General features: G+C 43.2%; 4 protein-coding genes across 6 annotated transcripts in view; 1 reads left to right on the plus strand and 3 right to left on the minus strand.

Moving 5' to 3' along the window:
- LOC147219288 (vasoactive intestinal polypeptide receptor-like) overlaps positions 1 to 3,054 on the minus strand; it is a 35,680-nt gene extending 32,626 nt beyond the window's left edge. Inside the window, exon 1 of one of the 2 annotated variants that reach the window (XM_086172919.1) lies at positions 2,864 to 3,054. In XM_086172919.1, coding sequence (XP_086029045.1) covers positions 2,864 to 2,932 — 69 coding nt within the window. In that variant the 5' untranslated portion in view covers positions 2,933 to 3,054. The remainder of the gene's footprint in view (positions 1 to 2,863) is intronic. The other variant, XM_086172920.1, reaches the window with a different exon arrangement.
- Positions 3,055 to 12,424: 9,370 nt separating this feature from the next.
- Positions 12,425 to 14,261, plus strand: mul3 (mitochondrial E3 ubiquitin protein ligase 3). Its single transcript, XM_086172927.1, has 4 exons — positions 12,425 to 12,687; positions 12,770 to 12,857; positions 12,935 to 13,055; positions 13,635 to 14,261. Exons 1-4 carry the CDS (start codon positions 12,571 to 12,573, stop codon positions 14,119 to 14,121), a joined length of 813 nt encoding a protein of 270 aa, XP_086029053.1. The 5' UTR covers positions 12,425 to 12,570; the 3' UTR covers positions 14,122 to 14,261.
- An 857-nt stretch (positions 14,262 to 15,118) lies between these two features.
- On the minus strand, positions 15,119 to 21,120 carry eif2b5 (eukaryotic translation initiation factor 2B, subunit 5 epsilon). Its single transcript, XM_086172924.1, has 16 exons — positions 20,934 to 21,120; positions 20,601 to 20,725; positions 20,092 to 20,277; positions 19,806 to 19,983; positions 18,985 to 19,065; positions 18,833 to 18,910; positions 18,172 to 18,484; positions 17,941 to 18,086; positions 17,679 to 17,823; positions 17,084 to 17,185; positions 16,897 to 16,998; positions 16,351 to 16,441; positions 16,131 to 16,254; positions 15,920 to 16,045; positions 15,525 to 15,635; positions 15,119 to 15,452 (listed from the first exon to the last, which is right to left on the minus strand). Exons 1-16 carry the CDS (start codon positions 21,099 to 21,101, stop codon positions 15,396 to 15,398), a joined length of 2,133 nt encoding a protein of 710 aa, XP_086029050.1. The 5' UTR covers positions 21,102 to 21,120; the 3' UTR covers positions 15,119 to 15,395.
- A 1,527-nt stretch (positions 21,121 to 22,647) lies between these two features.
- LOC147219291 (crystallin J1A-like) lies at positions 22,648 to 26,299 on the minus strand. 2 transcript variants are annotated; one of them, XM_086172925.1, is made up of 10 exons: positions 26,179 to 26,299; positions 25,768 to 25,834; positions 25,379 to 25,555; positions 25,068 to 25,166; positions 24,882 to 24,974; positions 24,651 to 24,807; positions 24,377 to 24,492; positions 23,656 to 23,733; positions 23,428 to 23,567; positions 22,648 to 22,966 (listed from the first exon to the last, which is right to left on the minus strand). In XM_086172925.1, exons 2-10 carry the CDS (start codon positions 25,832 to 25,834, stop codon positions 22,868 to 22,870), a joined length of 1,026 nt encoding a protein of 341 aa, XP_086029051.1. In that variant the 5' UTR covers positions 26,179 to 26,299; the 3' UTR covers positions 22,648 to 22,867. The 2 variants fall into 2 exon arrangements, with proteins under 2 accessions (XP_086029051.1, XP_086029052.1); XM_086172926.1 differs by having other exon boundaries at positions 26,184 to 26,261.
- Between the last annotated feature and the right edge of the window lie 905 nt (positions 26,300 to 27,204).

The following is a 27,204-nucleotide window of genomic DNA, read 5'->3' on the forward strand; positions in this document are numbered from 1 at the left end:
TAGAGGACATAGGGACTGCAAATACACTTGCAAATACACGATGCACAGGAAATATACAGGACAGTAAGCTTGGGTTAGTGAGGGTTTGTTTTTTTTTTTTTTTTTTGTTTGGACAGACACACAAACGTACACACACACACACACACACACTGCATAGCCTAACTTGCTGCCAACCTGATCTGGGGCATCAGCGCAGTAAAAAGTCCTGAAAGAGAAACGTTTTTACCTGTTTCTTGAAGGTTGAGAGAGATGATGCTAGTCTTGTTGCTTCTGGGAGTTTGTTCCACCACTGAGGTAGTAGAACTGAGAACAGTTTTGCCTGAGATCGCTTAGAGCGAGCAAAAGGTACTGCTAATAGGTTTGTATTAGAGCAGACCTGGGCATTTTACGGCCCGCGGGCCACATGCGGCCCGTTTTGCTTTTTTATCCGGCCCGCCAAACTATTTTCTTTGAATATTTTTAGTATTTTTTATCAATATTGAATTTACAAACACCTGATTTTTTCCTTTCGTTTAATTTAGTGTGGATGATTTTATACAAAATAATATCAGTACATGTATATACATGTATATGATCATCAATGATTTTAAAGTTAAAATTAAGTGTCAAAAAATTAAACATTTTTAAATTGCAATTTTAATTTTGTTCATATTACAATTTACACCAAGGTGGCCCGCATATAAAAATCAAATAAGAAATGTGGCCCGCCAGTCAAAATAATTGCCCACCCGTGTATTAGAGGAACGCAGCTCTCTGTCGGGAACATAAGGTCTTATCATTTCGGTCAGAGATGCTGGACCTGTTCCTGAGGTGGTTTTGAATGCCAGGGTCAGGGCCTTGTGCTTGATCCTGGCAACTACTGGTAGCCAGTGCAACTGGTAGCCAGCGAAAACAGACGTCCTAGTTTGCGTACGAAGCATGAGTATGAGTGAGACCTAAGGGCAACCGTAAGCGGGAAAGTGGCGTCATTGGCGGCTCAAGCTAATGCTAGCTCTTTTACTTTCACACCCCGTGTTTGCGTCGGAGGGAATCCCCGGGATTGCAGATTTACGGCGGTTACTTAGGCGGTCGAGTCTCCTCTCGGCGGGAATTAATCAGTCCGGTGGCTATTGTTAGCCACAAAATGAGCCCAAGTCGACCCCCTCGTTTGGGGTATGATTTATCTGGTTCCTCTGGCAACACGGCGAGCTGCCTCAGCGGGGCGCCCGGCGCCCACCTCCGGACGATTATTACAGGATACGCTGTCAGTGATGGATGGCGGCGGCCGTCGGCACGGAGAGAAACTTCCCGCATTCCAACATCGCCGTCGCCATCATCGCTTCTGCTCTTCTTTTCTGGTTAAAGCTTCTTCCTCACTTAAAAATAACATTGCGGTATCTTAAGGGTTCCGGCCTTCGGACGAATCCGTGCACGAGTCGCACATGCGCTTCTCCGTGGGAGACGGGATGTGCGGAGACGGACAAAAGGAGGCTGTTGCCATGGCGCCCGGCCGCATCACCGGATAATTTACCTTAACCTTCTAACCTTAGACATGAAAAGGAATTAGAGAGGACATAAAAACGCATGAGTGTCACCGGAAAACACACTCACACACACACACATTTCTGGTCTGACACGCAGATAGGAAGCCGGATTCGCCCGAGGCGGCTGATTGATGGGGTTGCTTCGTGCAGGAGGGGACGCTGAGCCGGGTCCGACGGTAAGGGCTCACGAATCAAATATATTTCTATTTTATTTATTTATTCATAAATTAATCGGTAAACTTTAATTCATTGGGTTTCAGCGTAAATCCCCGTCCTTTAAATAAGTTCAGATATAATTAGCAGGCTCCGGCTCACGGGTGGCAGCTGATCGCAGCCGGACATTCAGACGGGACTGGCTCTTCAAATAAAATGTTTACATGTTCCATATTGCGTAACAGAGTTGAACGTGTCTTTAGGAAAAAAAAAATTCTCAAACTGTTAGTCATCCTGAAAATCCCTGAATGTCAGCCGGCATGAAATAAAGAGAGGAAAATAGTCAAAGGAGGTTTTTGCTGATTTTTTTTCTTTTTCCTTTAAAAGACATTAGTAAAATATTGGCTAGATTAAAAATTATTTAAAAAAATAAGAAAAATTAGGAAAAAAAAATGACCACAAGATAAAAAAATTGAATAATAATAATAATAATAGAAAAGTAGTTATATTTTAAACTGGTCTAAAAGTGGGGGGGGGGCAACCTAAAATATCTGATAATAAATGACGGGAAAATGACCACAAAATAAAAAAAAATAATAATAGTAATAAAAATTGTTATTCTTATAGAAGAAGTAGTTATATGTTAAACTGGTATAAAAGTGTGGAATAAAACAACCTAAAAAAATCTAATTATAAATGACAGAAGAAATAGCCCAACAATAAAAAAAATAGGAATAATAATAATAATAATATTATTAATAATAATTAGAGATAGATAAAGGAGTTATATTTTAAACTGGTCTAAAAGTGTGGAAAAAAACAACCTAAAATATCTGATAATAAATGACGGAAATAATGACCACAAAATGACAAAAACAGGAATAACAACAATAATAATAATAATAATAATAATAATAATAATAGGAAAAGTAGGTATATCTTAAACTGGTCTAAAAGTGTAGAAAAAATAAATAAATAAAACAACCTAAACCTGTATGATAATATGGAAGCCGCAGCGCCGCACAGACAGCGACAAGTCTGTGAGTGTGTGTGTGTGTGTGTGTGTTACGCGCGGGAGTGCGGGGGGGGGGGGGGGGGGGGTCAACTGTTGCGCTTCCAACGGTCGTGCGGAGGTTTATGAGAAGAACAAACATAACAAAATACTAGAAATAAAAAAAAGTACTCACCGGCTGCAGCAGCAGCAGCGGCGGCAGGCAGGAGAGGATGAAGATGCCCTGGGAAAGTTGAACCCGCATTTCGACTGGAGAAGATGAGGAGGCTTTTTAGGAGGGGGGGGATGGGAGGAAGAGGAGGAGGAAGAGGAGAGGTGGGTGTTGAGAGATGGAGCGATAATCCTCCGCAGGTGTGGTCCGCTCTGCACGCAAACACTTTGCGCGTCTTTGCGCTTTGAGCGCAACGCGGATCGTCCCGTTCCTGAAATCCTCCTCCTCTTCCTCCTCTCCTCCTCCTCTTCCTCCTCTCCTCCTCCTCCCACTCCGAACAACACGAAGCCGACCAATGAAAACACCGTCACTCGCTCTCAGAAAAAGGAGGAGGAGGAGGAAACACGGGCGGGTTTTAACGCCTCCTCCTCTTTGCGCGCCCTCCCGCAATAACACGCATCCGCGTGGAACTGCGTGGAACCCCCCCCCCCCCCCCCCCCCTACACCTCCCGTGTTAGAGATATCACCCGTAACGTGGGTTTAAACTTTCGAAAAGTACTATTGATCCGCGGTTACACAGTGTGCAGTGCGTACATGGAAAACAAAGCAGCTGTGTGTGTGTGTGTTTAATATGCGGTATATATGCGGTATAAACTTGATCATTGAATTAAAAGTTCTCGTCCCTTTTCGTGCCAGAAAAAGTTCCCCAAACTTTTTGATTTCAGTGAAATCACCTGGTTTATCTTCCCATAATAATTGCGTATTTATATGATTTAATGTATAATCTCCATTGGTGTTGTTGGGATTGTTGTATTACATTCACTTTTCTGGGAGGAAAAGCTGCAAGCACATTTTTGGGGCGCTAAAATGACTTTATGTCAACTTTTTTTGTGCCAGGGACCCGTTTTATGCATGAAAATGTTTCATGGAGCACTTAGAGGCGCAAATAATAAAGTTCACATTTAATCTGAAAACAAAGATTACACTTTATATAAGGTAAAATTAAGTGCAGTAGTAAGGTGAAGGCAGGAATTGTCGTTTTTCCAAACAAGACCCGGAAGGTCTAATAAAAAAATATAATATGTAATAAAAATATATAAATAAATAAGAAAAACTAAAAAACTTTTTTTTTTTTTTTTTTTTTTTTTTTTTCGGATTTTCTTTGCGGACCAGAACCAAATGATCCGCGGATGGGTACCACTCCAGGGACCGGGGGTTGAGGATCGGTACTATTTATCAAAATAAGAAAAACTGAATTTGTCCCTGAGGGGCAATTGGGGCACATGGTGTAGCGGCATTGAATTTGTTAACATCAAGAATAAAATTTAAAAAATATATTAAAAATATTGAAAATATAAATATATTAATAATGTATTCATATAATGTATATATATATTAATACATAAATAAAAAATATTTAAAACAAAAAACATTAATATATAAATATTTCTCTTTTTTTAATATATTATATATCTTTTAATTTTCAAAAAAATTATAAATCCCTATTAAAATTGTGCAAGTTGTATATACACTGCATTTACGTAATAAATACATAATGAGAGCATTAATCACACCGGCGGGTCTGGCGTGGTGGTGATGGGTTTGCAGGCGTGATGGGAATGAGGAGTTGGACGGCTCAGGGGACGAACACGCAGGACCGCTCTGCCAGGATCTTTTTGGCTGTTTTTTAATATTTAACTGACATTGAAGCGGGAGAGAGGTCTGAGGGGTCGGACAATTATTTTGGAGCAGACCAAGGCGGTGCGATCCAGGGGATGGGATGAAACCAGCGGGTGAAGGAGGTCAATACATTCTCAATGAAGGCGTCATAGACATTTCCTGATGATCTCCTCTGCGTTAGAGGAGAACTTCAAAAGTTTGTCGAATAAAGTGCCCAGGTATCTGTACCGTTTTCACAATCTCTACCGGCTTTCCCCTTTCGCTTCCTCACCCACTCACGTCGTGCACTAACTCTGCCGTCTCTCCTTGTTCGTCCCGGCCCGCGCACATCCTGCCTGTTTTTTGTTATTTATTTATTCATCGCTATTTATTTTTGTCACGCTGTTTATATTGCCGTTTCATTTTCACTCTATTTATATCGGTCGCAGTGAAATCCGGCAACACGGAGAACCCGTCTGTGTTTGCTTGGATCCGACGACCGACGTCCGTTCCAGCTCCTCAAATGCAATCAATCAAAATCAAGGGGAGAAAAACGCCCGCGCCCACGTTGGAATTTCTTCCCCCCGCGGCATGAAAACAATGCAGGAGTGAAAACCTAATGTGTGTTTTCAGCTCGTCCGGGGGTCAGGTGGTCGACGTGTCACGTTCGCGGACAAAGCCGGGAGTGTGTACCGTACAACTCCGGCCGTAGAATCGGCCTTTGTCTCCCCGCCGTCCCGCCTCGCCTCTGTGGTTTTCTGCTATCAACGGGTGACTCATCGGGAGGGTTTCGTTTCGATGAATGCGCGATTAATCTTCTTCCTGGATGAAAGTTGGATATTAGAGTTCATATCTGCCTTCGCGGAAAAAAAAAAAAAGGAAAGAAAACTCTCTCGGCACTTTCCCGCGCGCTCGTCCATTAACACGCCCGCAGCTCTCCGTCCAAACACCAGCGCTCTCTCAACATTGCGATTGTGTGAAATCACATGGCGTCGGAGGATTAACGACCCCAAATTACGCAAACACGCGTTCTCAGCGCCAGAAATTAAGCACGCATTTGTCGCACAACGCCCCTCGTGAAGCCATCTGCCCCGAACGATCGCCCACGGCTTCCTGTTTGTTGCCAGAAACGCAAAAAAGACCGTGGACTAGGACTTATCTGCGCGTTCACCGCCGTGTTTTTAGGGTTGTTTTGACCTCATCCGCTCGATCACGGCGATACTCATATCTGTTCTTGATTCGGTTTTCCTGCAATCTGTTCGATTTCACAGCTTTGTTTTCTGAGACGCTTTCTGGCACCCGACGCAGAAATTGTCATCGCGAATCAAAAGATCCAGTCGCTTGAAGTTATATGAGGAAGCCTATCTGCGCGAATATGAATGCACAGCAAGTGCAAGTCACTTCTAAAAATAAGAATTTCGGGGATACGTTGAAGTTTCGAGGTCAAGTGATTAAAATTCATGACACGGGCGGTGAAGTTACTCTCCCACCCGGAGTGTGTGACGGTGTGTGTTGCGTGAATGAGTTTAGTAAAATCCATCAAGGCCGTGAGGAGTTGACCGCGCAATCATCAAAAGTCATCTTGTTGGGAGGAAATGGAAACAAGTTGGCTATCGGTGAAAACAAAAACTGCAGGAGGGGGAGGGCATAGATTAGCTGAGCAAGTGTGTGACAAGAAGGGACTGAGGGATTTTATCTCCCAGGTGGCGTTCGAGGTCATGTTCGGGGTAATATTGGCGGTAATATTCGAGGTTCCGCTCTGTGACGGTGACGCCGGGCCTTCTGAGGTCCAACCCTTTTTTTGAACAACATGTAGTAATGGAGAAGATGACATTAAAAGCACAATGAATGCGAATTGCTCGTGAAATTAAAGTTTCCAGACAAAAACAGAGGCTAAAAATGGGAAGTTATTGTGGAGGAAGCCCCTGCCTGCGTTACCCATTTCAGCCACTAGGGGGAGCACTGGAGACCTCAATTGTTATGCATATATAGTCATATGTAGTCATTTTTTCAGGTCTTTCAAAAAACACAAAAACTGAGTCATAGTTTAAATAAGGAGCTGATTTAGCCCAAAAAAAATGTTATTTGCAGCTTTTTTGAGAACTTGACAATAGATATATTAACCGTCTGACCTCAAAAATATATGCCAAAAAATACCTATTAATCACAAATAAATGTAACCTTTGGCAATAAAATATTAAAATACAAAGGCCTTTTCCAGCCCCTGAACTCTAAAATGCCTTTTTGGGGTTTTTCCTAATTCCTCCTGTCATGGAACTCTGGGTTCGCTCATGTGGGAAGGTTTAATTTCCAAAATTGATGGGATGTCTGAACAAAATGTAAGAACATTGCGAAAATAAGGAAGATGAATTGATCGCAGCGCTGGCGTTTGCACCGAGGCCTCAAGGAATTTTCCTGAATTTGATTTTTCTTTACAGGGGACACTTAATCTTGCGGGGCGGGCGCCTCCCGCACGTGAAAGCGGACAGAAGAGTTTTGGCCGAAGACCCGTGAATCTTTCGTCGGGCTTTCGTTGCCCTTCTGGAGGGAAGTTTGGCGCGAACGCTGAGGAACGCCACGCTGGAACTGTGTCTGTAATCACTTATCACGGCAGAGCAGGACCAAAATGTGTGTGTGTGAGCAAATATGAAGCCTAATGCAAAATTTATTTTTGTCAGAGGACAAATAAGAAAATAACTACCTGTTGAACACGACGAAAACATCTGACGCTGTCGTGATTTATGAAATTCGGCGCAGGAAACTGCTTGCTCCTCCTCCTCCTGCTGCAGTCCGGGATTCAAAGTTACCTCTTAAAGCAGTTCGAGATCCTCCAGAATGGGAGAGCAGTGTCACATGCTGAGCTGAAACTCCTCCGAACCGCCATGAGGCTGCAGGGGAAGAGAACATATACTCTGGAATGGGAGAAAGTGATGCATTAAAACCAGAAAAATGACATCCTCCCCTCCTTTCCTTTCCTTTCCTTTCTTTTCCTTTCCTTTCCTCAAGTGCAGTGTCTTTATGTTTCTGGTTCTCGTATTGATTGAATTGAGCGGTTTATTGAATTGTTTGAGCGCTAGCCAGCGACTCCGTCTCTTCGGCAGTCGAAGGTACACTTCTGCCAGTGCGCGATCAGGTTGGACACGAATACCTGGCATATGTATCAAGAGTGAACAAAGCTGTGGTAGCTTCCTTGTCCACCAACCGACTGCTAACAGAGCGGTCATCAACGACACCTTCATACAGGCGTCTCCCCTGTCGGCACCCTCTATGCAGATCCCAGGCTGAAGCTTGTCTGGTCCCTGAGGAGTCAGGCGTTTATGTTTTTGGAGGCGCCGTCGCAGACTTTGGAGGTCTCCCTCAGGGTGAAGTTCAGAGAGGCCTCTTACATGGTTTATGCCATCTGTTTATGGCCAAATGTTTTGAGTTTGGGGTTGTAGGTCACAAACGGGTTGCTCGTCAACACAGGAAACCAGAAAGTGATCGATGGCGGCGCGAACAGCCACCTCGGCGTCCAGAGTCCAGTGAACCCGAGTTCCTTGCCTATCAACAAACAGGATGTCTTCCTTAGGCCATTAACCTGCCAAAGACGATGATGGTGCTCTTCAGATTCCATCAGAGTCAATCCTCAGTCCTCCTCCATTGCCATCTGGTATGTTGCTGCCACCGCCAGAGACAAGGGCAGACTACAGTGTACCATCCGCTCTGCAGAGAGAGTGATTATCTGCAATCTACCTTCTCTACAGGACTTGTATGCCCCCGGGACCCGCAGGTGCACAGGCAAGATCCTGGGTGACCCCTCTCACCCAGGGCATCGACTTTCCAAACCACTCCCCTCTGGCAGGAAGCTGCAGCCCATCAGGACCAAAACTACCCGCCACAAAACCAGTTTCTTCCCATCGGCAGTGTGCCTCATCAATACGGTCCCCCATTGACACTTCCCCAACCTCCCTATTCCACTACTTTGCACAACTTGCCACTTTGCACCACCAACCACAATTGCCCTGATTTCACTCCTTATTTATTTAATGCCTGTTACATCTTGTCTGTTTTGCACTGTTAACCAAAGCTCATTCCTTGTAATTGTAAAATTACTTGGCAACTAAACCGGTTCTGATTCTGATTCTGATTCCAAACAAGGACTCGGCGCAAAGTGAGCATGCGGCGCAAACCGCCGCTTCCCTCATAGTGCGTTCTTGAAACCGAGACTGAGTCCTCCTTGAAAAGAGCAGGAGTAGATGAGCTACCGAGTGTTTATGGAACCACGAATGACACAAGTACTCTAGATAAAGGGGAGGAAGCTAGATAAGTGAGAGTGATGTCATGGAGTGTGGCTGTGGAAGCAATAAGGAAACGAACGGCCTTTACACATTGGAGGATATTAACGACTTCTTAGATCACACCTACAATAGGAAAATTAAAATGACTTAAGTGACACAGATAAGTTCATCAAATCGGTCAATATCTTTGGCAAGCTGGCAAATCCTCAATCTTTGGATGAAAAGAAAAGATACCACATAAAAAAAGCACTTTGAGGGAGTAAATAACTGCATGGATTGGAAGAAAAAAGTTTTTTTTGTTTTGTTTTAATTTTATTGTACTTTATTAATCCCTTGCAGGAAATTCTGCGTTTAACCAATCATGGATGAGCCATGAGCAGCCAGTTTAAACACAGAGTTTAACCTTATTATACTAGTAAAGACATGGCAGGAGCCCATCGTTTGATAACTATAGGCTGCTGAAGTTTTAATAAATATGTAATTTGCTCCATATGTAAATGTCCCATACTTTTTGGATCCATGTATAATATGTAGGGGGATCCGGTTTTAACCACCTGATAGTTCTAGCTTTTAATGCTGCTGTTAGCAATATGTTTAAGAAGTATGTTTCATCAGGGGTGGGCAAACTTTTTGGCTCGGGGGCCGCATTGACTTTTAAAAATTGACAGACGGGCCGGGTCACTACAAGATACGGTACATATAAAAAAAAAAATAAAAAAAAACGCATTTGTTAACAGTACATATCACACTTGTCTGACATTTGCTTTGAAAATTAAACCAGCTTGGTTTTGAAGGCTCTGACGTTTTCATGCACAAACTGTTTTCTCCTTTGTAGCTTCACTAGCTCATTCATGTATGTCAGTAAAGGCAAAATCACAAAGCCACTCTGTGTCATTCAGCTCAGGAATATTCCCAAGTGTTCTCAAGTAGCTCAGAAAATGAAATAATCTCCTGTTTGAGCTCTCACATTCATTGATCCAATCATTCAATCGTTCACATCAAGGATAAATTCTGTACCAATCTTTGGCGGGCCGGATTAAAAAGACCAACGGGCCAGATGTGGCCCGCGGGCCGTAGTTTGCCCACCACTGGTCTACACCCATAGGGGTTGCTCCTAATAATACAGTTGTAGGGCTTTGTGGAAAATAAACTTAAGTCGGCGAAAAGCCAAAATATATGTGTATGGTTGGCAATATCTTCACCACCGATTCTCTTGCCAGGTGTCCACTGGTATGTCGATGTTGATTTCCGCCTCCCATCTCTGTCGTATCTGTTGGGAGTTATGTATATTCGTAGATAAAAATATATCATATAGCTTACCGATTATTTCCTTTTCCCTATTGCTTATTAATGTTATTGGGAACTGTTTTTTTTAAGCTGACAACCTGGGTGGACTTTATTTCTATTTGGGCAACGGGAAGTATGTTTTTAAGTTGCCACTGCCATGAAGTTATACATTTTTCCTCAAATGTTTCTTGTTCACGCCGAGTGTCTGAAGAAAAGAATATTTTTTGAAACTCAATCTCTCCTCTCTTCTTCCCTCCCCTTCTTTCCTCTCCTCTCCAGGAAACTCGGTAAAGATACATCATCTTTCATCCCCGACTTTTTACGAGAAGGACGACTCACTTTCACACCCCCTTCTCAGAGGGGGGAAATAAGTGAAGAGATGGGAGAAAACACAAGTGTTATATTTAAACCAGGTGTGTTTTCGCCGTCCCACAGTGTTTGCTGAGAGCGAGAGAGAAGGGCGGGGGCTGGCGAAGGCCCGCGGATTCACGTCACAAATCTTGGATTCTCTTATAAAGACTGATGCCAGATTGATTATTTGTACGGAAGAAGAATAAAAAAGTCTTTATTGCTTTCCAAATGACATGACCGAGTTGTTCTGTGAATTTTAACATCGAAATGACATTAAATCCAGCCGGGAAATGACCTCAGTGCTACGTGGTTTTCTTGGACGAAGAGCCGGTGCTGTTTGTTTTCTGTCCCGGAGCGGACAGTCATCAAAACGGGGCTTTACGCCGAGCTACTGGTTGTAATGAACACTCAAACGGAGGTGAGAGTGTCTTTGCGTCACAGATGTGCTCTTCCTGAGCTGACGGGGCGCAGAGAAACGGATACATCGAAATCAAACATTTATCGAGGTTCATTGGAGACCCTAGGTTGTCCGGATTACATTACATTACATTACATTGCATTTGGTAGACGCTTTTATCCAAAGCGACTTACAATAGAGGACATAGGGACTGCAAATACACTTGCAAATACACAATGCACCGGATGTGTGAATAAAAAGGTGACGGGTTGTTTGTGTGTATGAATGAAAAAGAGGGTGAATGGTTGTATGTTTCTATTTGTGGCCCTGGGATCAATCGCCCGATGACAGTTGGGATCCTGAGTGCAGAATAATCGATGTATGTGACTGAATTCGTTCATTTCAGGTTTGACAAAAACCTGCTATCGTGAAATTTCTGAGCAAAATGATCCCAGTTGCAATTAATCAGAGTCACATCATAACAAGGAAATTAACCCATCGAAGGTTTTGAAGAACTGGCTATCAAACGTATGACGAGAACTGGTTTGGACGCAAAAGTAAAAATCCTGACTAAATCCTTCTCGGGCAGGTGGAGATCTGCAGCGTTCAGTGGCCATCAGATGGACCCCAGTGTCCCACTGCCCTAAATGCGGCAAAAGTGTTGGGACACTGAACAAACAGTGAGATCGGGGCCACACAAATAAACGCAACTCCACTTATCTCATCGGGTTTTGTTTTGCTGTTGAGCTCCGCATTGTGATCAACGATTGTTGCCTAGGTCACTTTTTTTACAAACCTGAAACTCAAGATAACGGCTGCAGTGAAAGTAACAAGTGTTACTCACCAAAGTTACTTTTGATATGATTTGATGCGTCATTGCAGAAAATCCTACCCAAAAGTACTAATATAGTTAAATTAGTTCCAGGTTGGAACCAACACACAAATATACACAGGACAAAAACTGTATTTTTTTTGTCTCCATTGTTACTTGAAAATGAAATACCCGCAGAAAACAATCAGAGGCAAAAGTAGTTGGCATATCAATGCGTGCCATATTTTTATCCCGTAGCTACAATTTCACAATTTCATGTCAATCATGTACACAAGTTGCATTATCACACAAGATAGAAATTCACACTTACCAGCCTAGGTGGGGAGAAGATGTGTGTGCTTGCTTTGAAACCTCCAAAATTAAAAAACGCTTAATGATATTTGTTTTCCAACGATAGATAAAGGGGAAAAAAAAACATTTTTTTGAGGTTTTATTTGGAGCTAATTTATCAGGTCAAAGTAAAGAATAATTTAAACTTTAAAACGAAATGTAAACTAATTATAGATTATTTAAGCCTTCCCACGGCTGTGAGTGAGGACTCGCTACAATAAAAATGTAATTTCAGTGGAATATTTGTTTTTTATTTCTAGAAACACAAAAGCTTGTGTGCACTGCGCACGCGTCCCTGTTGGCAAGCGGGTCGCTGCTGCTCTCTGCCGGTTTAAATATGTTACCGCAACGCCACTTGCACCTGATTGGCTGCTGAGACGCGACGCGACGCGAATAAACGCGGAAGTGAAATCACTTTTGATATTGTCGTGACCGAACTTGTTCCATCTGCTACCGGTTTGCCAAGTTAGTATGGGTAGATTTTCCGCATATCTGATTCTAATTTTGTTTTTTACTCTCGACAAAATCAACACAAAATTTTCTAGAAGTCAATTTTAGAAATCCACTACCGGGTTTGTGCTGGCTTCCTGACACCGAAATGGGTGACACTGACTTGAACCCTGCGTTTCTAATAGGAGCCGTCTCTAGTCTGGCCTTTTCCGGACTTTTTTATCGTCTATACAAAAGCAAGAAAGAGGAGCTGTTAAAGCTTAAGGTCAGTTTTTCATTCGTCTATCTTGTAAGTTGTTATACAGTGTGCTTTTTTTTTTAAATAAATACCTTTACGCATGTTCCAGGAGATTCCACTATTCAAACCGGATGAGCATTTGCTCAAAGTTTTGCTAGCAACTCCTCACAGGAGGCTCAAGTACGTCGCTGTAGAAGGTACGAGAATTTCTGGGGAAGTTTGAATAAACACATATCATTTTATTGTGGTCATGGCTCTCCCGTTATGTTTCAAGGCCTGGTCCTGGCGGACGAGGAGCCCATAGCCAGCCGCTTTGTCCCGCGGTGCTTCGGCGTGATCCAGAGGGTCACGGAGGAAGAGCGCTGGAAGTACTGGAACTCCCACACAAACACATGGTGCGTTCAACGTGCAAACTCGTAGCTTTTATTCAGTCTGCGGGTAAGGTGCTCATTTTTCACCCTTAACTGCAGTGAAATCCCAATCATGTTTTACTTAAAATTGAATTTCACGAAAGGCCTCTATAACAAAATGTTTGATCTTAACTACCTGCATCAAAATGTATCAAGTGCATGCATAAGTTATAGGACATTCCCTGATATAATAGCATACAGTCACATAGTTTTCATATTTCATTTTGTGTTAGGTTTACAGAGTGACTGTCTTTATATAAATAGTATCATTAATCACTAAAAGTTGAAACAAGTCAGTGTGGGTGCGGTTCTGCAGTCCTGTTTGTAGTTCAGATATTAGCCTGAACATGTCTTAACTGTCCATTAAACTTCAAATAGTGTTTCAGAATTGGGCCTTATTTATATGTGATGTTGGAATGTGTTACATTGCTATTAACTTTTATAACGAATGCTGCCAAGTGCTGCACTCCAAATGAAGTGACGTGAAATCCACAACAGAAGCCGTGAGCTACGTTATCAAACTGCAAAGTAAATATTCTGCATATCAAAACATTTCTTGTCCAGGACGTCTAGGACGGCAAACAAGAAAGAAACCAACAACTCCGTTCCCTTCAGCCTGGTCAGCCCCGGCAGTTACATCAGCGACTTGTTTGTGAAGGTCCAGAACCCTCTAGAGAGCTCCGGATCCTTCCTAGAGAATGTCTACTACAGAAGAAAAAGTGCCACAGAGGGCCTGGGGAGCATCGCGCTGCAGAGCCTGAGCGGGGAGAAACCCGACGCGATGGTAGAGAGCGAGGAGCTGCTGCAGGTCGGCTCCACGCTGACCGGCTTCGGGGAGGTGGTGTTGGAGAGAGACCGGGTGATGAGGCTGCAGGCCCCGCAGGACGGGCGCAGCTACGTCCTGGTGTCCGGCGACCACGCAAGTTTCATTGGGCTACATGAGAAGTCGGCCAGCATGTGGAAGATACTGACTGCCGTGACAGGCATCACCGGAGTGTCACTGCTGGCCGGTGTTGCTCAGAGCTTAGCCAGTAAAAAGGATAAAAAGTAGACAAGAGGTTGAGTCCGCCGTACCGCTTTGAGTGTGCAGAATTGCAAGATTGGGATTAGTGTTTTGTTGCCTCCCCCTCCACGATTAATTACAACTTGAAAATCTTGAAACGGACAGACATGGCCAATCAAATCCCGCTCAGATTTAATACGCATAGAGGAAATGATCCGTAAGATTACTAAAAAGATGTGAAAATGTAGGTGATGGCCAAAGGAGGAATTATCAAACTTCATATCCTGATTAGTCAGAAATTCCCAGGCCCATTCCTAGGAAGAGGTTTAAAAATCAAGGTGGATTCATTTTTTAAAAAGACTATCAAAATAAAGCTTAGCTATTTTATTAAAGGTAAAAGGGGGAAAATCAAAAGCAGATGAGAATATTTTGAAAGAGTCAGTATTACCTTTTTTTTTTACTTTTTAAGATAAAAAGGGATACTTTAACTGTGATTAAGCCAGAAACCTGATTATCCTTGAACACTAAAGTTGTGTGTGCACTGTCAAAAAATGTTACCTGAGGCAGGCTGGGAGAACACTCGACAATAGAGTTTTTGGCATTTGCTTTTTTTTTTTTACAAAGCTGTATTTTTGTCATTTTAGCTTCAGATGTAGATGTGACGAAATCCGTGTCTTTTCTGCTGTCAGTTATGGAAACTTTGTAAGATTGTAAGAACATGGGGAAGTAGAGCAGGGCAACATGTTGGTATGTGTTATATGAAATAAAATGTAAATTAAAAGAATTGTGACACCACCAACAGGTGACTCATTTTCAACGTTAAAAATGTTTGGTTATGTTAATGATTAGCATTACATTACCTGTAAAGGTAAAAATAGCAAAATCACCTACGTTTGCAAGGAATATCGAAAAAAATCCAAACTAAAATCCCCAAAAGTCAGGATACAAGTCTCTTAAAGTTTCCTGTCAACATTCTTAGTGCTGCTAACACTGGTCCAATACCAACTTAGATACTGCTTTAAAAAAAAATCACCCGAGAAAGGCCTTTGAGCTTCGGGTTTTATTAGTTCCAGCCCTCCTGGGAAATAAATACTGTTGCACTATTTCAAAAGTTGGTTTCAACCACAATGAGGCAATCATTTCCTTTCTCACCGCGAGCCATATTTGGAGCTACATTTGTCACACTCACAGAATTGACTCGATTTCCAAGCGGCCAAAGAGCCTCCTCTTTATTTCGGTTTACGCCGGGATGAAAAGGATGTCGACTGTACGCAGATGGTGAGTGCAGACAGGGAGCTCGCTGGGTTTTTCCCCATTTCCTATCATCCCTCCTCCGAATCCACCTCGGCCTCCTCCAGCCACTGAATAAAACTCTGGAGCTGCCGAGAGGAAAGAACATAAAGGATGTCAACATTTGGTCCCTGTGAGCCCGTGAACCGCTTCCAGCTCACCCTCTGGTTCTTGCGGAGCTGTCTGCTCTTGTCAGATGTGGCGCCCTGGGAGAACCAGCGGTGAATCATCTCCTCCTCTAGGATGTCCAGCTCGTACATGGTCATCAGGACCTAGGCCACGGGGGGGAAAAAAAACGGGATTAACACAATAGCTATAGCTAACGTTTCAAAAATACGGATGAATCTTCAAACTGTACTGATATCTAAAGGCTATTCCGAGAACCCAAAATGATTCTTAGTACTCATAATCCTATATACCTGAAGATGTGCTACATCTGAATAAAGTCAAATTCTATGTACATTTTCACGTAGCACGAAGTTACATTCGGAGACGGCGCGTGCTTATCCACGTTTTTTTTCCCACATATTTTTACAGAATGTGATGGGCGCCCGACCTTTGCCATCACGGCCCAGTGGTCCTCCTGCTCCAGGAAGTGCTCCTCAAAGGCAGCCAGGCAGTCCAGGTGGTCCTGCGCTCTCTTCACATAATTCTTGAACACCGGAGCCCATTTCTTCAGTAACTAGGGAAAAAAAAAAAAGAAAAAAAAACCATGAATTTTCTCCGTCCTGTCACGTGCCTGTTAACATTGACGTTTTGAAAATTACCGGGAGAAGTAGGGTGATGTACTGGGATACGCTGAGCTGCGAGTCCTGCTGCTGGAAGGGGAAGTCCAGCAGCACGCGAGTTAAAATCTGCATCACCTCCTTCAGAGTGATATTGTAGGCATACCTGGAGGAGGGGGAAAAAAAAAAAAAAACACACCAAACAGCGTCACACTCGTCGAACTCGCTTCTAGAAACGCCGTGCTTACGTGCGACCGCTCACTTCAGTGAGTTGATCTCCAGCACCAGGTTGTCGCAGCCGATGTTTTCCTCCAGGCCTCTCTGCAGCGTCCCCAGCACCTCCATCTGGAAGACTGACAAACCAGCACAGCAGGACAGATTCACACCCTTTTCAAAAGAATTAGGTCGAGGATCAGTGAAAATACGGCTAGATATGGCAGAGAACGACAATATAATGACATTTAAAATAAGTACATGAAACATTTAACCCTCATATTATGTTAAGGGTCAATTTGACCCATTTCACCCATTGACCCAATGGGTCAAATGGGTCAAACTGACCCTTAACATAATACGAGGGTTAATAATGACTAAATAAATAATGCATTTGCAGTTAGTAAATTAAACAGTAAGAGGCAGTGTTTAGCTCTGTCTGACCTTAAATGGACTTAAGTACTACTGACAAACTGTAGCTGATAGTTGGGATATATCTTTAACACTACTGTGGAGGGTAATGCGTGAGTGTAATTTGCGCTACAATTTTATTTGTATCGAGTGACAAACAGTCCGAGCGAGCGTCTGACCTCACCTTTGACGTCGTCCATCTCGGGGGACGGGATCACCAGGTCATCTGGGCCGTCGGGCTCGCTGTCCTCGCTGTCGCTCTCGGCGTCGGCGTTCAGCACCAGGCCTGGAGGGGAAAAGGAGGAGGCTGCGGGTCGGTCGTCTCACACACACACCCCCCCGAGCTCGCTGAGAGCCGGCTGCCTTCCTACCCCAGAGACACCGCGACAGCTCCTCGTCCTCGGTGTCGTCCAGGCCAGCGGACTTCCACACGTAACCCCTGCCCTCTGCGCCGACCTCAGCGGGGTTAAAAACTGAAAGACAGCGGGGGGGGGGGGGGGGGGGGGGGAGCGCCGGCGTCTAATTTAAGATGAATCCTCGTTCAACACATACACACTGTTAGTGCCATTTTCCATTTTTTGTAATTCAAGCTCAGATTTGGATATGATATTATTGCATTATATTTTGGTGATTGTTGATTATAGCATAATTATTTATAATTACTTTATTGTATTTAATTTTGCTTTTTTGTTGAGTACATGCTTATTCATGGCATATGTATTTATGTTTATGTTAACCAAATAAGGTTCGGAGCGGCGCTGAGCTATGACGTGATCAGTTCAAATGTGTAAAAAGGTAAAACTGTTGGATACCGGGTGATTCAGTAAAGGACGGAGCGAACACACTGTTTTCTACCGTCGTCAACAGTAAACACGCGTAGAGACTCGTTCTTTCCGTCTTAGGGTGGTTAAATGAGTGAATACTTTGGCAAATACTTAGAAGGAACTTTAGCCACTACACACACACCTTTCTGTTTGGTTTTGTCTTTACTCCGTCCGATTTCAGCGTCGTCGCTGAGGAACTCGTCGTCGTCCTCCTCCTCCTCCTCGGCCGGATGGTGCATGGAGACCACGGTCCCCTCTGGGAGAGACAAGTGCGGCCCGATCACCACCTGGGTTCGTGGGGAAAATCTGCCTTGAGATGTGTTTAAACTGTACCCTGACAATACTTTAAAACCCCGTCACAGACGTTTTCGAACGGAACCGAATCTGGCGTCGCGGCCGCTTACATCGTAGGCGAGAACACATTGCTTCTCAAGCGTCACGCCCTCTTTGACCTTGGCCCGGTCGCAGATCACCGACTGTGTGATGGCCACGCCGCTGCAGATGTGAACGTTATTCCAGATGTACGCGTGGTCCAGCATGACGTTGTCACCTGCAGACAAGTATTTCAACATTTACTTGTGGAACTAACAAATATCCACTCATTTTCCCGTGGCTGTGTCACCCGGAGAGCCTACCTACGGTGCAGTTGTCACCAATCACGCTGTTCGAGATGTAACAGTTGGCGCCGATGCTGGTGTTGCAGCCAATGAGGACGTTCTCCGCCATCTGGCTGCCGAGGCCGAGGCTGACCCCCGACCCGCGGTAGACGTTGTGTCGGGAGTACGTGCACGTGCGTCCTTTCTGGTCGGGAAAGTTGGCTTCGGGCGTGAGGGGGTAGACCCACCGCCTCACCAGATCCGACGACACCGAGTCGTACATGAGCAGGTTGGACACTCGGACGCCGTAGCCGTCCTTGGTGACGTGCATGTGTATCTGATTCCCCAGGATCTGAAGACGCAGACGTCGTGGATCAGTTAAAGCCCTCGAAAATTTCTTTTGAATTTCTTTTGCCAATTGTAAAAATTGACAAAAATGCAGATGAATTTTGACGAGCATTTAAATAAAAGTGGAATCAAACTGATCATTTTTATTTAACACACACACCCAAATGTGACAGGATGTCTCCCAGGTGAACACAAGTGTTGTCTAGGCCTGCTTTAGAGCATTAGCTTGCTAGCAGCGATTTGAAATGTGGTATTATTTACAGGTAAAGGTTGGGTGAGGGTGGCTGCAGGCAGTTGCTGCTAAAACCCACACATCCTTTTAATAGAAAGACATGTCGTCGCAGTGTTTCACCTCTTCGTTCACTAAGATGCCCCTCACAAAGTCATCCCTGCTTTGGTAGTCGAAATTATCCGTGAAGAGCTCGGCAACCTAAAGACAGCAAAAGGACGTCAGACAATTTCAAAGGAACACGGCGGTGGACGTATCCTGCCTCTGAAACTGACCTGCGGCGAGCAAATGCTGATGTGGCAGTCCAGGAGGTCGTGTCTGATCTCAAAGTCCTCGCTGCCGCCTTGGAAAATATTCTGGAGACAGAAAAGAGGAGCGGTGACCGAGTTTGGTGTCTTGCTGGCGATATTTGGCTCTTACACCCCAGAGACCTGCTCCCGGGCAAGGGAAACCTAGGTCCATTATTATTTGTTTAATATCAATAGGGGGTCTTCTGAGCCGCAATTTATCTGGACTCACCTAGGACCTGTTTGTCTTGGTTGGTCCTAATACGGACATAAACCCCCTGACAACTGAGCTCCTTGGATCCCTGGGACATACATACCCCTCGACCATGCTAAGCAGCCGCCGTGCATCATTTTGTATCTGTGTAAAAGTAATTGCAGCCTTATTTTTTTTTTGTGAACGGTTGCTGTTTTTTTTATTCGCTTATTTCTCCACAATTTCTTCAAAATCATTGGAAATGCTGTGATTTAAAGCTGAATAAATGCCTTTTTACTCAGGGCAGTACCATGTTTTTGATTGTTTCAAAATAAACGTAGTTCGGGGGTTGGATAATACAGTTATTAAATCATCAGTGTAATTATTAATAGAATTTCCACCTGGAGACGCTGAGAAATGGTGATGTTTATTTTCTAATTTGGGCTTAGCTTAACAAATCCCGAGTTGACGCAAATAGAATATTTCAGGAAACAGTGATAAAGCTCTAAATAAATTTGTTTTTAAATGAACCTTTGTTCGGGACTTTGTTCAGGTTTTAGCTCCAGCAGGTGGAGGTAGAACGACAGCTGCAATAGAGGGCAGGAATGTTGGTTACCATGGGGAAATACAGCTTTTTCAAGCCTTGTGTCTTGTGGTAGTGCAGGACCCGCTGGCTCTTGCTGTCAATTGCCACGATCACGTCGTCTTCCTCGCAGCGAGACTTGTGGCCCGGCGACGATTCCTTGAAGATCATCGTCATCACAGAGATGTTCTTCTCCATCTTCCGCCGTTGCCTGAAGCCCACAAGCGAAGATTTGTTTGGTGCCACGAAGGCCAGCACTTGAGCGTAAAGGTGAAAATTGGTTGTTTTCGTCATCGCCGCTCATTCTTAAAACACACACCTGTGCTGCAACAACGCCTCGCTGACGTCGATGTTCGACACCACGTCGCCGTACACCAACAAGAAGTCCGACCGCACGAGGGACTTGGCGTCCACGTCCCTGAGCACATCCCCCAGGGATCGGTACAACTCAGAGGTGATGATGTGAACAGTGTTTGGGGAGGTGGGCCGACACCACTTGGACTTCCTGCCGGACAGAGTTTGTTTTTATTTACAATATAATCATGCATTTAGCACACCTGGACACCATAAATGAAACATAGAAAATTGTTTCGAAATGAACACTAACTAGTAAGTCGATTTAATGAATTGAAAATAATGTTCACATGTAAAAAAGCTCATATTACTATGAATATTTCGAGATTAATCTGGCGAGCATCCACACTAACTGCTGTCTTTTCTTTGCTTAAACTAAGTTCAATCTAGTAATGTTGCGAAAGTTACTTCGGATATTTTGCACCATGCACTGCATAGTACGATCGTTTTGTTATGGTCTGAACGAGCACTTACAGCAGGTGTTCCTTGATCTTGCCGGCCATCCAGCAGCAGAAGACAAACGTCTCCTGGACGCCGGTGGAGGTGAGGAACTCCAGCGTGTAGTCGATCATGGCAACATTCCCCAGCGGGAGCAGAGCCTGTCACCAATGGAAAACATGTCAGCGGATGTCTACGAACCCTTAGATCGTCCCATCCGATGACTGCTGTCAAATTTAACCCCCTATTTTAACCATCGGGACTATGAGTCTTCCTTAGCGTGGTTTCATCCACGCCAGGCGAGTGCTGTCAATGTTTACAGCATGGGAGCTGCCGTTAGCAACTCTGTTAGCTTAGCTCGCTGCTTACCCGCGGCTGGTCTTTGGTCACCGGGAAGAACCTCCGGTTGAAACTGTCAGCGACTAGAACCGCCTGGAGCAGCGGCTCGTCTTCGTCTTGGTCACCTGCACCCTTTCTGCCTGGAATGCCAGAGCCTGGGCGGCTCTGTTTGCCTCCTTTGCCAGCCATGTTTGACATCCGACAGAAGACTTTCACTGACGTCAGACTACGCTACGGTAGCCGCGTTGGGACAAAAAGCTCGGAATGAGCACACGTTTAAGGCGAAGACGCTTTTATTTTACAATAGAAGCGGTTTCGTTTATTTTGTCATGTAACTATTGGCCTTTCCTTAAAAAAAGATTTAATAGAATATAGTTTATTTCTTAACTTCAACTAAAATGAAAGTAAAGGTGCGCTACACATTGGTGCATTTTACAGCCTGCGGGCCACATGGGGCCCATCTTGCTTTTTTTTATCTGCCCTGCCAAACTATTTTCTTTGAATATAAGTATTTTCAATCAATATTGAATTTTGAAATTCCTTATTTTTTCCTTTTGTTTAATTTTGTATGGATGATTACATACAAAATAATGTTGGTACATGTATGTGATCATTAATGATTAATTAATATGATCACCCTGCCAAACTATTTTCTGCGATTATATAGGTATTTTCAATCAATATTGAATTTTGAAACTCCTCATTTTTTCCTTTTGTTTAATTTTGTATGGATGATACCATACAAAATAATGTTGATACATTTATGTAATCAATAATGATTTAAAAGTTAAAATGAAATGTCAAAATATGCCAATTTTAAATTGCAATTTTCATATTGTTCAATTTACATGATACCTAGCTGGCCCGCGCATAAAAATCAAATAGGAAATGTGGTCCATCAGCCAAAATAATTGCCCACCCGATTTAAAGACAGCAGCATTGAGGAAAATGTAGGAGTGTTGAGGTTCTCCTTGGGAATGACGAGGATGGATGGCAGCAGGAACGAGTCAGTCAGCGTGTTTGTTGTTTCCGAGATAAAGTCAGAGAAACCGTGCGCAGAGAATATACTGGTCTCAGTATCCGGATCTCCAAGCCGATGGCAGATGAGCAACTGTATCAGAGGTTAGTTCATATACAGGGAGCAGGGATAGACAGAGACTGGGTCTTTCTTTTGTTTTTCAGCGGGACTCTGATTTAGTGGTTATGGTGAGTCCCTTTTATACAAAGGAGGAAACAATACAGGCATTGAGAAGTGTAGTGCTGCATACAAAATAGGGGTGTAACAGATAAAGATAGAATGTGGAATGGTTTCTATCTCCAAGGCTGGTGTAAGACGGTACCTATCTCCAGGTCCGTTGCAGGACCTTGACATGATTAATGGGAGTGTGTCTCAGAGATACAAGTGGAAAAGTAAAGAAAATAGAATGGTAACAGAAAATTATCTAACAATGACAAGAGGATTTTGACAAGAATACAGAGGAATTGTTAGATAGAGGAGGCTTCTTCATTGTGGCGACCTTTAAAATAAGTAGCTGAGAGGAAATCTAGTTAATTTCTTCACTTGTTTGCAGATTAGCTCAGAATTTAAAGCTCTTTTGTTAAATAAAGTATTCAGCTCATACTTTGTGTTACTAGATGATCTTTCTAACAGGGACAATATTTGAGTGCTTTTGTGTTCTGTTATTACTGTCAAATGTAGCATCTTAGTTCAGGCAAATAAAGAAGAAGAAAAGTCTGTGCGTCACAATTACCTTTAGGAGCATCTTTATTGCAGTACATCATGAGTGGAGAACATCTGAAGCAATGTGTTTAGCTCACACAGAGATAAAAACATCAAACTCCTGCCATCAAAGACTTTAGAACAAGAATCGTCATTTACTCTTTTGTGAAAGCCCAACAGTTTTGCATAATGTTCTCAACCACTGCAGAATATAAAAGATACCACGCTTCCTGAGAATGGGTAACTACAGGTGGTGTTTGGTTATTTTCCTGGCGTGCTCCAAAACGGATTCGTATCGCAGGGTCTTGGACATCCAGGAGGATGGAATGCCCTCGAGTCCAACCTATGAAAATAAGAACAGGTCATTTTGTCAGTTTTTTTCCACTCGCATATAGTGTAGTGTAATTTTCCTTGAATTTCACCTGTAAATGTTTAAAACCTACTATGTAATTTTGAATCAAATTATTTTCAGAGTTTCTCACATTTGTTATATTTCTGGTTAACAGGCTTCTTCTCTCTATATAATTTACAGGTAATAATCTTTTGTTAACTAAATCCCTTTTTTAAGATTCTGACGCTATCACAAACTTTGTTCTATATTTGACTTTTCCCACACTCCCGCGAATGATGATACTGTTACCGTGGAGACACTGCGGGCGATATGGACTGAAATAAGAGACACAGTTGGGAAAGTTTAGATGGCAGCTGACTTGGTGGGCGTGTTTATTTCGTATATTTCAGAAAAGGTGTAGATTCTGCTTCTCCGATCAACATGTTGAGTAGATGAAAGTGCGCGAGTCGTACTTGAGCGCCCAGACAGGCCCCGATGAAGGATCCTCTGCTACAGGTGCATCCCCCGCAACTCATGGTGTCTCTGACGGCTGCCTCATACTGCTTGGCCGTCAGGACTCCGTGTAGCGCTGCTTGGAACGCACCGGGCAAACCTACGAGGGTCAGACCCAACGCTTATTGAGGAGACTGAGAAGTACCTAGCGACTAAAAGGACGGGTTTTAGGAGATCTGAGGAAATACCTCATGTGTTTGGGAACACGGTGGGGATGAGCTCCTGAGGAGTCTTGGATAATGTTTCCTTCACTGCCATAAGGTGCCCTGAAAACAGAGAAAAAAAAAGGCTCAATGAGTCGGATGCTAATTTGAGAAATACCTTTCGAATGGCATTTGTGTTTGTTTACATCATAATATTTTGTTTGACAAAGTTTATTGTCTAAAAAGTTTCGTGTTTCATCTATCCATCTTCTGTCGCTTATCCTGCACTCAGGGTCGCAGGCGCTTTTCAAGAAATCACGAAAAAAATGCATTGAGTAAACTGGCTGTTAGTTAAATCGAAGAATGAGCTCATTGTTACCGAACAATCTTCGAGAAACCACTAAGATTAGGATAAAATTCGTCAAGTGATGCTTTTTTTGCTTTTACCCCTTAAATGTTTGGCTCTAAACTCATTATCCTGGACACACATTCAATTGTGTATATGACTTCTAATTTATCACCAATTACAAAATATTATCACACACAACGTATATCCATGTCAGAAAACAGGCTTTTTACACAATCCTTACAAGTTTAAATTCCAAAATACTGTTAAAATCTGCTTAAACGAAACACCCAGGTTTTAATGGATATATAACCTGTGGAGAATGTTTTTTGTGATAAAAGGAGGGGTTACTCTTTGGTTACGTGACCCAGTTTAATGATTTTGACGCAGTTAAGCAACAAAGCGGCAGGCCTCAAATACCGACGACTGCCTTGTCCAAATCCTGGGGCTGCTTCCTGTTTGGGTCATTGAGCTGATGGAGAACTGCGTCCAAGGCTTTGGGATCGGGGCCTTTCAGGATGAAATGCTCCAAAAACCTGGGGGGGGGGGGGTTGATGAATCAACTATTTAATATGTCAGAAGGCTATTATTGAGCAGATAGCATTTTCAAATATCTGATACAGACAGTCATGCTAAATTCTGATACGAATGCAACATAGGTTTATGTAGCAGCGATAGAAACTACCGCACTGACCTGGCAGCTGCCAGAGTCTCTGCCACACACGCGTCGTTGTTCTGAGTGACGCGAATGGCCTGCTCCACCTTTTCCAGCATGTCCGGCTTCCCGGCGTAAAAAGCCACAATAGGAGCCAGTTTGGTGATCCCGTCAATCTGACAATCAACCTCGCAGCCTAAATGGAATAAAACGCAACTCTTCATCATTAGCTCAAGCGTGACCGGCTAAAACCTCAGCGCCGCTGCTTACCCGTCTCCTCTTTCCCCGAGTCCACATTTTTCAGGAAACCTTTCAAACTTGCGTGTCTCCATGGTCCCTCAATGGGTAGCTGAGGTCTTGGTCCTGGTAAATACAGTGAGACATATTTCCTGTTGGATTAACAAAAACAACAACAACAACAACAAATAAAAACTATCCAGTAAAAGCCCCTTTTACCTCCTTTCTCCCTGTAAGGATCGTTGATAGGGGTGTCGTACTCTGATCCGGGTCCAAAGAATTTTACCATACGCTGCTTTAGATCATCAATATTTAGACCTGTTCAGTTCAAGTCACACAAATCACAAAAAGTATAAATAATCACATTCAGGATTATCGTTATTGAACTATAGATCGTTTAAAAAAAAACACGCAACTAATGAGCATCAGAACAGGCAAAAACGGCAAGATTAAGCTAAATCAAGCTAAATACTAAAAGCAATATATTTTTATCTATTATGTGTGTGTGTGATGGGGTCAGTGAAGCCCACCTCCGCATTCGGACAAAGACTCCAGCAGGACATATGCCTGGTCTCCATAGCAGCTCTGCTGGCCCGTCTGCCTCTTATAAAACGGGTTGGCCGACTCGGGGCGAAACTCGGGGTTTGGATTCTGAGCCAGAATCCCCTGCAGCTTCTGGAGGTCGTAAACCCAGTGAAGTGGTTGTGCTGTGTGTGGGGCGGGGGATGGAAGTCAGCAGGTCACGATAAATCCGATCATGAGGTTCCACCACTTTAAATCAAACCAACTTGGCTGTCTCAAGTGACGAAAGATATCATCACAAGTTCAGGAATGTTACTCGAAATATGTGTGCACTTAATTTCTATAAAAGTCTTAAATAAAATTACAAAATGAGACAGTTTTATCTGTATTATCTTACCTGCTGCATCTGCAACTGCAGATCCTACAATGGCTCCTATAGCCCTGTTAGCCAGAGCTGAGGCCATCTGTAAACAAAACACAAGCCAGATGTCAGAATACACCAAGGTTGTTGTAATCTCACTTCACTGGACAGCCAAAAGAGCTACATAAAATGGTCGCATTCCTCATTCGGATTAAAAACGAAAGGTCAAATTCCTCGTATAGCTCTCGGCGTAAACTATTTCCAAACAGGAAGTTGATAAGAGAAGTGATTACAGGCTGCATTCCACTATTTACCAGCCTGTGTTGTTAGCTAGCTCGCTTGCTTCTTTCGAAACAATGTCAGCTAGAATCAGGTTTCAAAGTGAAAAGAGCTGTTATTTAGGGGGGAAAACAAATCAAACTCCAGATAGGCATCGATGAGTCTTACCTTACCGCCTACTTATTGTCCAGTGGACGAAATTTCACCTTCACTTTGTTTAGACGAAGTTAAATAACACATTAACGACACCGCAGTGGTATATCCTGCTCGTTAGCACCACCTACAGGCCGGCGGTGGCATTACAACACGGCCTTCTGAAGCTCCCAAACATGTAAACATTTTTGTTTCGGAGACAAATTAATTAAAAAAAAATGACAGATGAAGAATGCTCATACATTTCACAAATATCAAGATGTTTATTGTGTTTTTCTCACAAAACAGCCTCACTGCACGTTTATTGTACATACCAGATGATTGTGTCTCTTATGGAATGATCGCACCAGTTTTGTGTTTTTGTCGCTATATTTTTTTTACGTTACCAGATTTATCTGGAGATCAAAGATATAAATCGATAATTTAAAATATGTGCATTTGGATATCTCATACGTTCTCTTATCCCATTTTTTTCTTGGAAATCATAATGAGTTTCTGTGATAAATGGTGACAAATTAGCAAAAAGATATGTCAAGCACATTTGCTGTGCATCAGCTGCCCAGATGCATTTGCCTGTGTCTTTTACAAATGCGGCTGATTGCAGATTACTTTTCCTCCTTTTTCCATCTAATAACTTTTTCTAATAGCTTTTTACGAGCCAAGTCATAAGCAGGCTGTTTCCAAACATCATTACCTCGTTTGTAGCCTTAATGAAAATGCATTAACTTTTATGGATATTACCATTGTTATGTAACTTTGTAATGTGGATTCGGGGTCTTTGGAGGTTTCAAGCGTGTTATTTTTTTTTCAACTTATAATACGATTGTTTGAATAAGTTTTCCTCCCTTTCAACAACATCTCCCGTGACATCACTGAATGACATGGTGCCGAAAGTGCAACCTCGTAACGATTTTAAGAGAAATGTGGCAGCAGCTGCTCTACGTGATTCAAAAATAGACCTACATGTAAATGTCCGACCGATTACAGTCTGAAGCAGTTTGTGTGAAAGCAGATACGTGTCTGGATGCAACACATTCTATG

The sequence above is a fragment of the Fistularia commersonii genome, chromosome 25 (genome assembly GCF_037954325.1).
Source record: "Fistularia commersonii isolate RoL2024-O1a breed Wild chromosome 25, RoL_Fcom_v1.0, whole genome shotgun sequence".
Lineage (NCBI taxonomy): Eukaryota > Metazoa > Chordata > Actinopteri > Syngnathiformes > Fistulariidae > Fistularia > Fistularia commersonii.

What these genes read in the sequence shown, in the direction of transcription:
- mul3 (XM_086172927.1), top strand. Translation starts at nt 12,571, where the DNA reads ATGGGTGACACTGACTTGAACCCTGCGTTTCTAATAGGAGCCGTCTCT. An exon ending in AGGAGCTGTTAAAGCTTAAG is followed by an intron (nt 12,688 to 12,769) that starts GTCAGTTTTTCA and finishes CGCATGTTCCAG; the next exon opens with GAGATTCCACTATTCAAACC. An exon ending in AACTCCCACACAAACACATG is followed by an intron (nt 13,056 to 13,634) that starts GTGCGTTCAACG and finishes TTTCTTGTCCAG; the next exon opens with GACGTCTAGGACGGCAAACA.
- eif2b5 (XM_086172924.1), bottom strand. Translation starts at nt 21,101, where the DNA reads ATGTCAAACATGGCTGGCAAAGGAGGCAAACAGAGCCGCCCAGGCTCT. An exon ending in AGACAAAACCAAACAGAAAG is followed by an intron (nt 17,186 to 17,678) that starts GTGTGTGTGTAG and finishes GCTGTCTTTCAG; the next exon opens with TTTTTAACCCCGCTGAGGTC. An exon ending in CTGGAGATCAACTCACTGAA is followed by an intron (nt 16,255 to 16,350) that starts GTGAGCGGTCGC and finishes CCCCTCCTCCAG; the next exon opens with GTATGCCTACAATATCACTC.